Source organism: Myxine glutinosa, chromosome 13 (genome assembly GCF_964187855.1).
Source record: "Myxine glutinosa chromosome 13, kmMyxGlut1.1, whole genome shotgun sequence".
NCBI lineage: Eukaryota > Metazoa > Chordata > Myxini > Myxiniformes > Myxinidae > Myxine > Myxine glutinosa.
Window position 1 is genome coordinate 61,804,783 of NC_136273.1, and position 16,776 is coordinate 61,821,558.

At 40.5% G+C, this 16,776-nt stretch overlaps 1 protein-coding gene across 3 annotated transcripts in view; it reads left to right on the top strand.

Moving 5' to 3' along the window:
• Positions 1-11,744, top strand: part of LOC137438982 (cysteinyl leukotriene receptor 1) — a 28,055-nt gene extending 16,311 nt beyond the window's left edge. For all 3 annotated transcript variants that reach the window (XM_068134510.2, XM_068134507.2, XM_078767600.1), the window contains one exon: positions 9,425-11,744. In XM_068134510.2, coding sequence (XP_067990611.2) covers positions 9,425-9,647 — 223 coding nt within the window. In that variant the 3' untranslated portion in view covers positions 9,648-11,744. The remainder of the gene's footprint in view (positions 1-9,424) is intronic.
• Positions 11,745-16,776: the final 5,032 nt, after the last annotated feature.

A 16,776-nucleotide genomic window follows, 5' to 3' on the forward strand; every position in this document is an offset into this window, starting at 1 on the left:
ATCCCATGAAACATTTGGGCTAACATTACAAGCTCTATGAAACAACGAACCCAAACTAATAGGACTTCAGGCTCTTCAAATATATTCTTAAACTATCATCTAGGCTTCCTGCACAAAATATTCCAGGATAAGTAAAGACATCTATATTATTCCAGATATGTAAAGATATTCCAGGATAGGTCCATATTTTTGTTTTCACAGGATATGTAATGAACAAAGGAAAATAGAGTATCAGGTTATCTTCCAGTAGGAATGTGGTCAGGATACAGTAAACAATGGATATTCATCTTTAAAGATAGCACAGGATCTTTCACATAAAGGTAGATGGGACGCACAAAGGGCGGATAGCGTATATCGAAAAGATAGCGTACTCTGCGTACAAGCTTAAGTTTAATCAAATCGGACTCATCAGACATCAAAAGCAGACAAGACAAGATTCCATTGCAGACCAAAAAAAATTCTAAATAGAGTAAATGTTCACACAAAAAATATATTCAAAATGAAGGATTCAGTCGACCGTTACCATTTTGAATAGGTTCTTCTGTTGACTATCATCTCCTATTTGAATGCCAGCATTTCAACTTGGCCTTTATCCAACTTGACCCCGGAGTTTGATGTACAGATTCCTGTACATCAAACAATAGTATTACGCAATTTCAACACATCGAAGGGAGACTACAGGTGGATGTGATCAAAATGAAAGGTCGTTTTGAGACAATAGACAAGACTTTTGAGCGGTTTTGATTTTTCTTTTCCTTCAACAGTCCCTCAAACCCACTAGAATTACCCTTTAGAATTACCCCTTAGAATTACCTGCTATAATTATTCTTTAGAACCCTTTACAATTATCCTTTAGAAGTCTTTAGAATTAACCTTTAGAACCCTTTAAAACAATTTAGAATTACCCTTTAGAATTACCGTTTACAATTCCCGTGGAGAATTACCCTGTAGAACTCTTTAAAACCATTTAGAATTACTCTTTAGAATTACCGTTTATTATTATCCTGTAGAATTACCCTTTAGAATTACGGTCTAGAACCCTTTAAAACCCTTTAGAATTACCCACTACAATTATCCTTTAAAACCCTTTAGAATTACCATCTAGAACCCTTTGGAACCCTTTAGAATTACCGTCTAGATCCCTTTGAAACACTTTAGAATTACCCGCTATAATTATTCTTTAGAACCCTTTAGAATTACCACTTAGAATTATCCTATACTAGGACGTGCCCGTACGTGGGTGCCCGTTCCTTGCCAAAAAAAAAAAAAAAAAAAAAAAAAAAAGTCTTCGCCCATGCATGCATGGGCGTGCCCATGGGCCCATGGGCGTGCCCGTAAGTGCGTGATGTGACCGTACAATGAATGTATCGTCCCGACGCCGCAGCTCGGATGGCACTGCAGTTAATCGGGCCTGTATCGGCAGAGTTATTATAAACGTGTACTACAATCGATCGTACCTTACAACAATCAACACAGATTGCAACGTCAAATAAATGAATACGCTCTCAAATGTGCCGTCCGAGGCAGCGTCTGCTCGCCACGTTCAGCATCAGTACGTCGTCACTATGACTATCCGTAAGTCCGGAAGTGACGTCCTCATTTGACTGTCCGGAAGGTCGCATATCGCAGTTACGATGAATCGCAAATTAGTTTTAATTAGTTTTAAAACATAGTTTAACGCCAACATAGCGCCAACATAGTTTGCCAACGTGAAATAAATGAATACGCTCTCAAATGTGCCGTCCGAGGCAGAGTCTGTTCGCCACGTTCGGCACACGTGATAGCTCGCTGCTCTCTGATTGGTTGAATCGTTTTTTGGACATAGCTCGGTAACTACTTCTCCGATTAATATGAAACCTTGAAAAGGCACATCCTCAGGTCCCCAGCAATATATCTGGCAAGTTTCAAGTATATCGGACCCGTGGTTGTCGAGAAACAGCAGTCACAGACAAACACACAGACAAACACACAGACATACAGAGATTACTGGAATTATAGATAGATAATTACCCACTAGAATTACCCTTTAGAATTGCCCTTTGTAATTACTGTTTACATTACTCTGTAGAATTACCCTTTAGAACCCTTTATAATTAGTCTCGAACCCTTTAAACCCCTTTAGAATACCTGCTCGAATTATCCTTTAGAATGACCCTTTAAAACGCTTTAGAATTACTGTCTAGAACTAGAACTTTAGAATTACCCTTTAGAGTTACCATCTAGAACCCTTTAAAATCCTATAGAAATACTCGCTAGAATTATTCTTTGGAATTACTCTGTAAAATTACCCTTTAGAATTAGCCTTTAGAATTACCCTTTAGAATTACTGACTATAACCCTTAAAACCCTTTAAAACCCACTAGAATTACCTGCTAGAATTCTTGACAACCCTTTCAAATGATCCGTTAGAACCCTTTAAGACCCTCTAAGTAACCTTTAGAACTCTTTAAAACCATGTCGAATTACCCTTTAAAACCATTTAGAATTACCCTTTAGAATTACCATTTAGAATTTCCCGATAGAATTACCCCTTAAAATTACTGTCTAGAACCCTTTAAACCCCTTTCAAATTACCCTTTAAAATGACCCGGTTAGAATTCTTTTTTAGAACACTTTAGATTATCCTTAAGATCCCTTTAAGATCCCTTCGAATTACCCTTTAGAATTACCCGCTAGAATTATCCTTGAGAACCCTTTAAAACCCTTTCAAATTACCCTTTAGAAATACCCGTTAGAATTCTTTTTTAGAAGCCTTTACATTATCCTTTAGAACACCTTATGATCCCTTCGAATTACCCTTTAGAATTACCCGCGAGAATTATTTGTTAGAACCCTTTAGAATGATCATTTAGAACCCTTTAAAACCCCTTCAAATTACCCTTTAGAATAACCCCATAGAATCCTCTTTTAGAACCCTTTCGAATATCCTTTAGATCCCTTCGAATTACTCTTTAGAATTACCCGCTATAATTATTCTTTAGAACCCTTTAAAACCCTGTAGAATTACACGCTAGAATTATTCTTGAGAATTAACCTATAAAATTACCATTTAGAATTAACCTTTAGCATTAACCTATAGAATTACCGTTTAGAATTAACCTTTAGAATTAACCTTCAGAATTAACCTTTTGAATTAACCTTCACAATTACCCTTTACAATTACCCTTTACAATTACCCTGGAGAATCACCCTTTAGAATTACCCTTTTGAATCACCCTTTTCAATCACCCTTTAGAATTACCATTTAGAACCATTTAAAATTACCCTTTGGAATTACCCTTTGGAACCCCATAGAATTACCCAGTAGAATTACCCTTCAGAATTACTCTGTAGAATTACCCTTTAGAACCCTTTAAAATTACCCTTTAGAACCCTTTAAAATTACCCTTTAGAACTATCGAGAATTACTCTGTAGAATTACCCTTTATAATTACGCTTTAGAATTACGCTTTGGAATTACGCTTTAGAATTACGCTTTATAATTACGCTTTAGAATTACGCTTTAGAATTACGCTTTAGAATTACGCTTTAGAATTACGCTTTAGAATTACGCTTTAGAATTACGCTTTAGAATTACGCTTTAGAATTACGCTTTAGAATTACGCTTTAGAATTACGCTTTAGAATTACGCTTTAGAATTACGCTTTAGAATTACGCTTTAGAATTACGCTTTAGAATTACTCTGTAGAATTACCCTTTATAATTACTCTGTAGAATTACCCTTTATAATTACTCTGTAGAATTACCCTTTATAATTACTCTGTAGAATTACCCTTTAGAACCCTTTAAAATTACCCTGAAGAATTACCCTTTAGAACTATTGAGAATTACCCTTTAGAATTACCCTTTAGAATTACCCTTTCGAATTACTCTAGAATTACCCTTTCAAATTACTCTGTAGAATTACCCTTTATAATTACTCTGTAGAATTACCCTTTACAATGACCCTTTTGAACCCCATATAATTAACATATAGAATTACCGTTTAGAATTACCGTTTAGAATTACCCTTTAGAATTACCGTTTAGAATTACCGTTTAGAATTACCCTTTAGAATTACCCTTTAGAATTACCCTTTAGAATTACCCTTTAGAATTACCCTTTAGAATTACCCTTTAGAATTACCCTTTAGAATTACCCTTTAGAATTACCCTTTAGAATTACCCTTTAGAATTACCCTTTAGAATTACCCTTTAGAATTACCCTTTAGAATTAACCTTTAGAATTACCCTTTAGAATTACCCTTTAGAATTACCCTTTAGAATTACCCTTTAGAATTACCCTTTAGAATTACCCTTTAGAATTACCCTTTAGAATTACCCTTTAGAATTACCCTTTAGAATTACCCTTTAGAATTACCCTTTAGAATTAACCTTTAGAATTAACCTTTAGAATTACCGTGTAGAATTTATTTTTAGAATTACCCTGTAGAATTACAGTTTGGAATTACCATTTGGAATATACTTTTAGAATTACCCTGTGGAATTAACCTGTAGAATTACCGTTTAGAATTACCGTTTAGAATTACCGTTTAGAATTACCGTTTAGAATTACCGTTTAGAATTACCGTTTAGAATTACCGTTTGGAATTACCGTTTGGAATTACCGTTTGGAATTACCGTTTGGAATTACCGTTTGGAATTACCGTTTGGAATTACCGTTTGGAATTACCGTTTGGAATTACCGTTTGGAATTACCGTTTGGAATTACCGTTTGGAATTACCGTTTAGAATTACCCTTTAGAATTACCCTTTAGAATTACCCTTTAGAATTACCCTTTAGAATTACCCTTTAGAATTACCCTTTAGAATTACCCTTTAGAATTACCCTTTAGAATTACCCTTTAGAATTACCCTTTAGAATTACCCTTCAGAATTACCCTTTAGAATTACCCTTTAGAATTACCCTTTAGAATTACCCTTTAGAATTACCCTTTGGAATTACCCTTTGGAATTACCCTTTGGAATTACCCTTTGGAATTACCCTTTGGAATTACCCTTTGGAATTACCCTTTGGAATTTCCCTTTGGAATTACCCTTTGGAATTACCCTTTGGAATTACCCTTTGGAATTACCCTTTTGAATTACCCTTTGGAATTACCCTTTGGAATTACCCTTTGGAATTACCCAGTAGAATTACCCAGTAGAATTACCCAGTAGAATTACCATGTGGAATAAATTACCCTTTAGAATTACCCTACTTTATATTATTTCCCTCATGCAGGGTAATGAAGTGGTTGGTCCATCATAGACTGACGTTTGTAGACACAGACAGAAGTGAACCTGTTGCTTGAAGTGAACCTTTCCACCACGCGTGTGGGGTAATTTGCAAGAACACACCTTGTGAAGAAATAACATGACGTCAGAGGGAAGGTGCTTTCAAATGGAAAGTTAAACATTACAGTCCTGCGTACACCACTACGTTAAACAAGAATGTAGTAAGACTCATTCATTTGGAATTCACTGGGGAAGGGGTTTAATTTGTCCACATCATCTGCGTGTGACTAATACAGACATTGTCTTTCATTGTTGGTTCAGACGTTGTCGGTTCAGCACAACCATGAAGGACAATGTATGTGCGGCGAAGAAAAATCTGTATAACAATTTCTTCAGCTTTGTCGTTTCTCCTTATATTATACTAAGAGTCCCAGGCAGAGGTGAGATGGATATTTACTGTATAAAGCTCTCCCATCCACAGGTGCAAGTAACCAACCAACAAGAGGAGAGCCAAGGGCATGTTTGTAAACTGGGTTTCATTGTTTTAAGATAATATATACTTCATGTGATTCCTATCAACAACGAGTGAACAGTTAACTCAAAGGTAAAGTTCATGGCTGATGGTTTATTTCAACATGCATGACGCACCTTGAATGGAACCCCACATAATATCAAAACATCCCACACTTTCACTTTTGACATCGGAAATCAACGGGTGTTTGATAAGTGAATACAAGGAGCCAATCTACAAACTCCGCATAAACTCTTGGCATAAGTCGGCATGATGAGTCCGGCATGATGAAAGTGATGTGCATGATGTAGATGATGCACATAATAATCCAAGCATGGTGTGCACGATTAAAATGATGTGCATGATGAAAATGATGCACATAATGAGCCAAGCATGATGTGCATGATGAGTCCGGCATGATGTAAATGATGCACATGCACATGATGAAATGCATAAATGCATGTGCATAAATGATGCACATGATGAAAGTGATGTGCATGATGTAGATGATGCACATAATAAGCCAAGCATGATGTGCATGATGAAAATGATGTGCATGATGAAAATTGTAAATGATGCACATAAGTCAAGCATGATGTGCATGATGTAAATGATGTGCATGATGAAAATGATGTGCATGATGTAAATGATGCACATAATAAGCCAAGCATGATGTGCACGATGTAAATGATGCACATAATAACCCGAGCATGATGTGCATGATGAAAATGATGCACATAATAAGCCAAGCATGATGTAAATGATGTACATAATAAGCCAAGCATGATGTGCACGATGTAAATGATGCACATAAAAAGCCGAGCATGATGTGCATGACGTAAATGATGCACATAATAAGCCAAGCATGATGTGCATGATGTGCATGATGTAAATGATACACATAACTAGCCGAGCATGATATGCACGATGTAAATGATGCACATAATAAGCCGAGCATGATGTGCATGATGAAAACGATGTGGATGATGTAAATGATGCACATAATAAGCCAAGCATGATGTGCACGATGTAAATGATGCACATAATAAGCCAAGCATGATGTGCACGATATAAATGATGCACATAATAAGCGGAGCATGATGTGCACGATGTAAATGATGCACATAATAAGTCGAGCATGATGAAAATGATGTGCATGATGTAAATGATGCACATAATAAGCCAAGCATGATGTGCATGATGGAAATGATGTGCAAAATGAAAATGATGTGCATGATGTAAATGATGCAAATAAGCCGAGCATGATGTGCATGATGAAAATGATGTGCACGATGTAAATGATGCACATAATTAGCCCAGCATGATATGTATGATGAAAATGATGTGCATGATGTAAATGATACACATCATAAGCTGAGCATGATGAAAATGATGTGCATGATGTAAATGATGTGCATGACGTAAATGATGTGCATGATGTAAATAATGTGCATAATTAGCCGAGCATGACGTGCATGATGAAAATAATGTGCATGATGAAAATGATGCACATGAGCCGAGCATGATGAAAATGATGTGCACGATGTAAATGATGCACATAATGAGCCGAGCATGATGTGCACAATGAAAATGATGTGCATGATGTAAATGATGCACATCATAAGCCGAGCATGATGTGCATGATGTAAATGATGCACAATAAGCCGAGCATGATGTGCATGAAATAAATGATGCACATAATAGGCCAATCATGATGTGCATGACGAAAATGATGTGCATGATGCACATAAGCCGAGCATGATGTGCATGATGTAAATGATGTGCATGATGTAAATGATGTGCATGATGAACATAATGAGCCCAGCATGATATGCATGATGAAAATGATGTGCATGATGTAAATTATGCACATCATAAGCTGAGCATGATGAAAATGATGTGCATGATGTAAATGATGTGCATGACGTAAATGATGTGCATGATGTAAATGATGTGCATAATTAGCCGAGCATGATGAAAATGATGTGCATGATGAAAATGATGTGCACGATGTAAATGATGCACATAATGAGCCGAGCATGATGTGCATGATGTAAATGATGCACATAATAAGCCGAGCATGACGTGCACAATGTAAATGATGCATATAATAAGCCGAGCATGATGTGCACGATGTAAATGATGTGCATGATGTGCATGATGTAAATGATGCACCTAAGCCGAGCATGATGTGCATGATGTAAATGATGCACATAATAAGCCGAGCATGATGTGCACGATGTAAATGTGCATGATGTAAATGACGTGCATGATGTGCATAATAATCCGAGCATGATGTGCATGATGAAAATGATGTGCATGAAATAAATGATGCACATAATAAGCCAATCATGATGTGCATGATGTGGATGATGCACATAAGCCGAGCATGATGTGCATGATGTAAATTATGTGCATGATGCACACAAGCCGAGCATGATGTGGATGATGAAAATGATGTGCATGATGAAAATGATGTAAATGATGCACATAATGAGCCGAGCATGATGTGCACGATGTAAATGATGTGTATGATGAAAATGATGTGCATAATGTAAATGATGCACATAATAAGCCGAGCATGATGTGCATGATGAAAATGATGTGCATGACGAAAATGATGTAAATGATGCACATAATGAGCCGAGCATGATGTGCATAATGTAAATGATGTGCATGATGAAAATGGTGTGCATGATGTATGATGCACATAAAAAGCCGAGCATGGTATGCATGGTGTAAATGATGCACATAATAAGCCGAGCATGATGTGCATGATGAAAATGGTGTGCATGATGTAAATGATGCACATAATAAGCCTAGCATAATGTGCATGATGAAAATGATGTGCATGGTGTAAATGATGTGCATGATGTAAATGATGCACATAATAAGCCGAGCATGATGTGCACGATGTAAACGATGCACATAATAAGCCAAGCATGATGTGCACGATGTAAATGATGCACATAATAAGGGAAGCATGATGTGCACGATGTAATGATGCACCTGATAAGCCAAGCATGATGTGCACGATGTAAATGATGCACATAATAAGCCGAGCATGATGTCCATGATGTTACTGGTATGCTGAGGCTAGTATGTTGAGTCCGGCATGCTGTGCATGATGTACATGATGAGGCTATCATGTTAAGTCCGGCATGCTGTGTACATGATAAGACCAGCATGTTAAGTCCGACATGGTGTGCATGATGAGGTTAGCATGTTAAGTCCGGCATGGTGTGCATGATGAGGCTAGCATGTTAAGTCCGGCATGGTGTGCATGATGAGGCTAGCATGTTAAGCTTGGCATGCTGTGTATTATGTACATGATAAGACCAGCATGTTAAGTCCGGCATGGTGTGCATGATGAGGCTAGCATGTTAAGTCTGGCATGGTGTACATGATGTACATGATGAGTGAGAATGATGCTCCCAGCATGATGCACATGATGAGGCTAGCATGTTCAGTCTGGCATGCTGTCCACACAAAACCTAACACTTGATAAGAGGGTAAGCAGAGTTGTTACCACTTCTCTTATCAGGGAACGTATGCACATACCCTCAACATCACATACTCATGTCTGCCAAAGTCATCACGGTTGTTGTCGGTTCTTTTTAAGCAATCGTTGCTGTTTTAAAATAAATACCATAATAATGCAAATTTTATTTTTTTACTGTTGTTGGTTTATCTGCAGCTACCGTCAAGGCAGCTCATTTCGGTCAAGATCCTCCTTGCAATCACGACAAGACTCGAGCGGCAGCCGGAATAGTGGCGGTGATGTTCAGCTCCAGGGCACAGGTGGCTCAAAAGACAAAAATACCTCCAAGCATGAGGTCTCGAATTCTGTGGAACAGCAGAGCCTGTCGAGCTCTGCTGGACATACTTCACCGGTCCTCGTTACTGGCGGTGATTGTTAAATAGGAAAAGAACACCATTCAGGTGTTACGAGTGATAATAGGAAAGAGGAGTCGTGATCACTACCAAACGAACCAGGTGCATATTTCGGATTGGCATGACATTTTTTGAGTAATTGTGTCTGCACGTGATAATGACAAAGATTCGCAAACACATGGGTACATTACCAACAATCCTTTGGGGCCGGTGCTCCTTTGTGTCCCGCCTTGGAGCGAGGCGTCCAACCCAAAAATCATTCTCATTATGATACAAGCATAAAACTTGGCAACAATGTTCCCATATGGACACTTTAAAATCGGTCGATTAGCCAATTCGAAAATTCAACATGGCGTCCATCGTTTTCAAAAAGGCCGCCAAAATTGCTAAAATGTGCCATAAAGTTTTTTAAATATTGAATTTCGGATGTATGACGATCAATACCAAATCACAGAACTACATATGTATGAGGTCGTTAAATTTTTCAATTTTTAAACTAACTTACAGATATGTAGTTCTGTGATTTGGTATTCATACTCTTACATCCTAAATTCAATATTTAAAAGTTTATGGCATGTTTTAGCAATTTTGGCGGCCATTTTAAAAAAACCATGGACGCCATGTTGAATTTTCAAATTGGCTTATCGACTGTTTTTAAACAGTATCTATATGGGAACATTGATGTTCAAGTTTCATGCTTGCATCGCAATTTAAACGATTCACCCTGATAATGGGTGTTTGCTGCCTAGTTATTGTGAATATCTCAGCTTTTACAAACATACAACACTTTATATCCTCGCCAAGAATGTATAAAAAAGACCGGAAGTCTAACAGCGGCGTAGCCGTCTTGTAAAATATTATAAACCACAAACACACATGATTAGCTTTTAAAACAGTCGCTAATGCTGTTTATAACATTAAACAGAAATTTGGAGGAATCCCGACATCCGTGAGGTAAGTTTTACTTACAGAACTGAGGGAAAATCTACTGTAATCTAGCTTATACCCCACAAGGTTTGGGTACGTACTGTTTTGTTGGAAGAGAAGTAACGCCGATGCTTTCGATATTTGATGGTCATTTTAATAATCGGTTTGTTTGTGTTTCACACTAAATGAAAAACGAAAAGGTAGAGTGTGGCGATTGTGAAATATAGGTTCGACGATATGTTTGGCATGAACGGCATATAAATCAAAATGGCGGCGTGTGGAGAGTCGTTGTGCCCCGTAATGACATCAGATGTAATCACATTACCCTGTCATGTGACCCGATCCTAAGCTCTGATTGGTATACGTTTGAGGGGACATACATACATACAGACGGACAGACAAACACTGTTCGACGGCTTTGCCCCATGGGCTACGCCATAAAAAGGAACACATACACATAAAATCATGTTTGGCTTAATTAGTGGATATTGCTTCACTTAACACTTAATAATTGTTCTTTTTTTTGAATAAATAACTTGGAAGGAAGAGATCGGTGATTTTTGGTGTCCTTTTAAGCTCGTTGGCCCCGCCCCCCAAAACCGGAGATTTGATTATACCCGTGTGACCCACCGTCACCTCAAGAATAGTTTTGCTCTCAGTAATTTTTAATAATATTTTGACTATCAGAGGATTCTTGATCAGAAAAATCTTCGTCAAATTCACTTTCTGACGAGTCTGAACTGAAGCGAGTTGTGCGGCCATTATCCATTGCGTTGGATAATGGCCGCACGACAACCTTTCCCTTGATTACGTCATGCCGATGACGTCATGACCATCGCTATTTTTAGGGGATGTACCACAAAAATATTGGTTAAAAACCACATTCATTTCTTTGTTTACTGCTTTAAAATGAATATAATCACATTAAAAAAAACTTCTGTGTCTGTGGGCCTTCAAGTAATAATTAATCATCGAATTACTAAACATTGGATTTTACTTTGTGTAAAAAATATTTGAGGGAATACATGGTGAGACAGAGACTTTGTTGATGGAGGTTCTCGACCATAATGTGGAGTGAACCAGGATTAATTGCAGACTTGAATTCATCACTGGTGCTTGTTTCTCAGTGCTGTTTTGTATTTCTAAGGTTTTTGTAAAAATGTTGCAACTTGTCATAAACAATCATATTACCACTACCAATTGGAAATGTGTTTTTTCACTCCTTACGGTCATCAAAGGTTGATGAAAGGCCTCAAGACCTTGCATTTTTTTATACACTGGGAATGACTCATGGAAGAGCAAGAGAAAGGTTTTTCAACAGGTGGTCCACAAACACCTGGGGTGGTGTTCAGTTACCAAGTTTCTTGTAGAGAGCTCGCCAAGTGGCTTAAGCATTCAAGCAAGCACTCCATTGGCAACCGCTGATAAGGAACGGCTGGCTTGGCGAGCGATATCTAGCTGCTTGGTAAGTGAACATACCCCTGAGGATCCATGGCCACGTCAATGGAGTCTGTGAAGTAAGTTCAACATGTATTATTTTACATACAATGTCGAGGCCCAGGGAAGAGCTGTAACACAAAACAGAATGGAGGAAAATGTGGGAAAACGCATCGTGAGAATGAAAAAGCAAAGGACAAAATAAAGATGGGTGGACAGACCTGCAAAAGAAGGTATGGCCTTTGGGTGTTTCGGGGAAATAATGTATTTTTTTTTTTAAACAAGATCATGAATTTGGATTGAGAATGGCCTCATGTGATTGTGAACATCCATCTTGAAGCCTTGGAGGTAAAAACGAGATTGAACAGACAAAGGAAGTTGTTGTTATTGTATAGCCCCGGACAGTTCTCCTGAACAGGCCACTGAGACAGCCGACCGATCTCTCAGGAGCGACCGAGAGACCCCCCACATCTAGGATGGTGTACCCCCACATCGGGCCCATGACAGCGTTAGAGAGAGAGAGAGAGAGAGAGAGAGAGAGAGAGAGAGAGAGAAAGAGAGGGGGAGAAAGAGGGGGAGAAAGAGGGGGAGAAAGAGGGGGAGAAAGAGAGGGGGAGAAAGAGAGGGGGAGAAAGAGAGGGGGAGAAAGAGAGGGGGAGAAAGAGAGGGGGAAAAAGAGAGGGGGAGAAAGAGAGGGGGAGAAAGAGAGGGGGGAGAAAGAGAGGGGGAGAAAGAGAGGGGGAGAAAGAGAGGGGGAGAAAGAGAGGGGGAGAAAGAGGGGGAGAAAGAGAGGGGGAGAAAGAGGGGGAGAAAGAGAGGGGGAGAAAGAGAGGGGGAGAAAGAGAGGGGGAGAAAGAGAAAAAGAGAAAGAGAAAGAGAGAGATGGTCCATGGAGCCCCATCGGCACTCTGACCGTGACTGCGCTGCCCTGACAAATCCAGGCAGCAGGGAAGAATGGGGAAGATTTGGACCCGAACTTGCATTGGGGGTGGTGGGGACAGAGGTACAACCACCACGAAGGGGCATCCCCAATAGTTGTACCAAGGAAGTTGGTTCCACTGGTGAGAGAGGAGAGGAACAAATTTGTGGAGGTGAGCAGTGAGTTTAGATTTTGGGAGTTTCATCAGAAGTGTGATAGTAGCACACCACGTGCACCATAAATAAAGCTGAGAGGAACAGAGCATGGAAAGGGCAGACCATGCAAAACCAGAAAGGTGGTAGTAAAAGACAGAGATCCACCGACCTGTTTGCAATGCAGGAGTAACAACTACGCACATTCAGCTTCACCTGGAAGTGGAAGCAGTTTCCACGACGTCAACAAGTGCAGGGTGTGTGTTACGGCCTGAAGCCCACCAAACCAAGCCTTCAATCACAGTCTTTATTTATTTATTTATTATCACACGAAAATCTCTTCCTACACATAAAACAAAGAAGGGAGAATAGAGGGAAAAACCCGAATAGGCCAGTCAAGAGTAGGCAGGTCCAAGAGTAGGCCGGTCCAAGAGTAGGCCGGTCCAAGAGTAGGCCGGTCCAAGAGTAGGCAGGTCCAAGAGTAGGCAGGTCCAAGAGTAGGCAGGTCCAAGAGTAGGCAGGTCCAAGAGTAGGCCGGTCCAAGAATAGGCCGGTCCAAGAGTAGGCCGGTCCCAGAGTAGGCCGGTCCAAGAGTAGGCCGGTCCAAGAGTAGGCCGGTCCAAGAGTAGGCCGGTCCAAGAGTCGGCCGGTCCAAGAGTCGGCCGGTCCAACAGTCGGCCGGTCCAAGATTCGGCCGGTCCAAGAGTCGGCCGGTCCAAGAGTCGGCCGGTCCAAGAGTCGGCCAGTCCAAGAGTAGGCCGAACAGTAGGCCCCAGGGCAGGCCCCGTAGTAGGCCCCAAGGCAGGCCCAACAGTAGGCCCCAAGGCAGGCCCAACAGTAGGCCCCAAGGCAGGCCCAACAGTAGGCCCCAGCGCAGGCCCAACAGTAGGCCCAACAGTAGGCCCCAGGGCAGGCCCAACAGTAGGCCCCAGGGCAGGCCCAGTGGTAGGCCCCAGTGCAGGCCCAGCACGAGAGGGTAGGAGTAGGCAAGTTCACGAGTAGGACCCAAGGCAGGCCCAGCAGTAGGCCCCAGTGCAGGCCCAGCGGTAGGCCCCAGTGCAGGCCCAGCACAAGAGGGTAGGAGTAGACAGGTCCAAGAGTAGGCCCCAAGGCAGGCCCAGCAGTAGGCCCCAGTGCAGGCAGAGTTTAATCCAAGTCCACCGTCAGGTGCAGAGGTGGCCGCAGGGGTTGATCCGACACAAGTCAACCTTCAGTTACAGAGGTTTCTGCTGACAACTTGACGAGCACACGAAAAGGCACTCCGCCATGAGGTCTCTTCCAAAATGGCCCCCTCTCCCCTCTGAATCACCTTCCTGGCCCCACAGCCAATCATAGGCTTTATACCCATGGACCAAACCACTTGGTCTAACTCACAGGGGGGGTGTGGGGGAAGGAAGAAGAAAAAGGTCACAAACCGTAACAGTGTGACGCAGGGGCTCCAGACCAAAGGAGGGAGAAACACTCCATCAAGCTGTGTCGATTAAGGCCTTGCAGGAGTTGACGTGGTCCAAGGAAGGCCTCCATACGATGGGGGATCACAAGTCGGCGGTTGGCTTTGGAGGCCTACTTGTTTATGGCGTTTGCTCAAGAGAGGTCATGCCCAATGGTAAGGACAAATGAAAAACATGTGATTTGTGTTCTGCAGTGTTCAAGTATATAATTCAATTGAAACAAAATAATGATTTTAAAGGTTGTAGATTTTTTTTTTCGTTTAGTTTACCGATGTTGATGCAGCATCTTTTACACAACTTTATTTAACACATCACATGAATTATTTGTGCCCGTAGTTTGCGTCCTTTATGACGTTTTTAAATAATAAGTTTCCTGTTTGGAATGATTTTCAATTTTGTTTCATTGTCAGACACACAGACAGTGCAAAAATTATCTCAACTCCTCTTTGCACATGGGAGATTGCTGCAAATTCAGAGCCAAAGTACTGTTAAACTGCAGGTTTGTTTACCGATTCATATTGGGATTTGTGTTCAAAATATAACATTAAATTGAAATTAAGTTGTCCCTCGATCATAAACTCACATTTGTAGACAGACGGACAGACAGACAGAAGTGACCCAATTGCTTAACCCCGCTTTTCACTTCGCGTGCGAGGAGTTATGACACACGTGACGTCTGATAAACCAGAAATTTGTGGATTGTGTCAGAAATGAGAAGACAAAGATCTATGATAATGAAGAAGTTGAACAAGATCGACGCTAGATATCAAAGCAGCTGCGAAAAGCAGGTAAAAAAAAAATCATATCAAAAGGTGATCAGTGAGACATTTCCTTCTGATAAAGGACATCACCTGGCCAAAATATCTGCTCGAGGTTTCATGTCCTGAGATATTTCCAATGGCCACACCTTGCATTTCCATCATGATTTTATCCTCCACATACCGTTTCCGACGGTTCGGAAAACCCGGCCGAGTCGATGTCACATCGCATCAGACTGTGATAAGGACAAACGGCTGTACAAGCAGATGTCAGCTACAGATCCAATTAAAATGGCAGATACTGCACCTTGTGTTTCAACACGCCTGGGGTGTCGGGCATGTCATGAAGACAATTACATTTGAGTAATTGCTCCAACTCATGAGATATGTCTATCGTCAGGCAGGACCGAGTCTGACTCCTCCACCCTCACCCACTCCCCTTTCAATTTCATTTCACTCTGGCTCACCATTTGCGGAGGAATAAGATGCGAAAGTATAATTAACCAAACACTACGTGGATACAATAGTGCCCGACATGTTTGTTTACTTTTAATGAGGAAAAGGACTGGCAAGTGGAAATACTTTACAAACTTTTATAATTACTGCAAAATTACCTTCCATTCACCAAGATGTTTTGTCGAGTCTCAATGGCCAGTTATGGTGTCCACGTCATCAAGACACTCACAACCAAGCCCTAAACTAATCAAGACACTCACAACCAACCCCCAAACGAATCAAGACAATCACAACCAACCCTCAAACTAATCAAGACAATCACAACCAAGCCTCAAACTAATCAAGACACTCACAACCAACCCCAAAACTAATCAAGACAATCACAACCAACCCTCAAACTAATCAAGACACTCACAACCAACCCCAAAACTAATCAAGACACTCACAACCAACCCTCAAACTAATCAAATCACAACCAACCCTCAAACTAATCATGACAATCACAACCAACCCTCAAACTAATCAAGACACTCACAATCAACCCCCAAACTAATCAAGACAATCACAACCAACCCCCAAACTAATCAAGACAATCACAACCAACCCTCAAACTAATCATGACAATCACAACCAACCCCCAAACTAATCAAGACAATCACAACCAACCCTCAAACTAATCATGACAATCACAACCAACCCTCAAACTAATCAAGACACTCACAATCAACCCCCAAACTAATCAAGACAATCACAACCAACCCCAAAACTAATCAAGACAATCACAACCAACCCTCAAACTAATCAAGACACTCATAACCAACCCCAAAACTAATCAAGACACTCACAACCAACCCCAAAACTAATCAAGACACTCACAACCAACCCTCAAACTAATCAAATCACAACCAACCCTCAAACTAATCATGACAATCACAACCAACCCTCAAACTAATCAAGACACTCACAATCAACCCCCAAACTAATCAAGACAATCACAACCAACCCCCAAACTAATCAAGACACTCACAACCAACCCTCAAACTAATCAAGACACT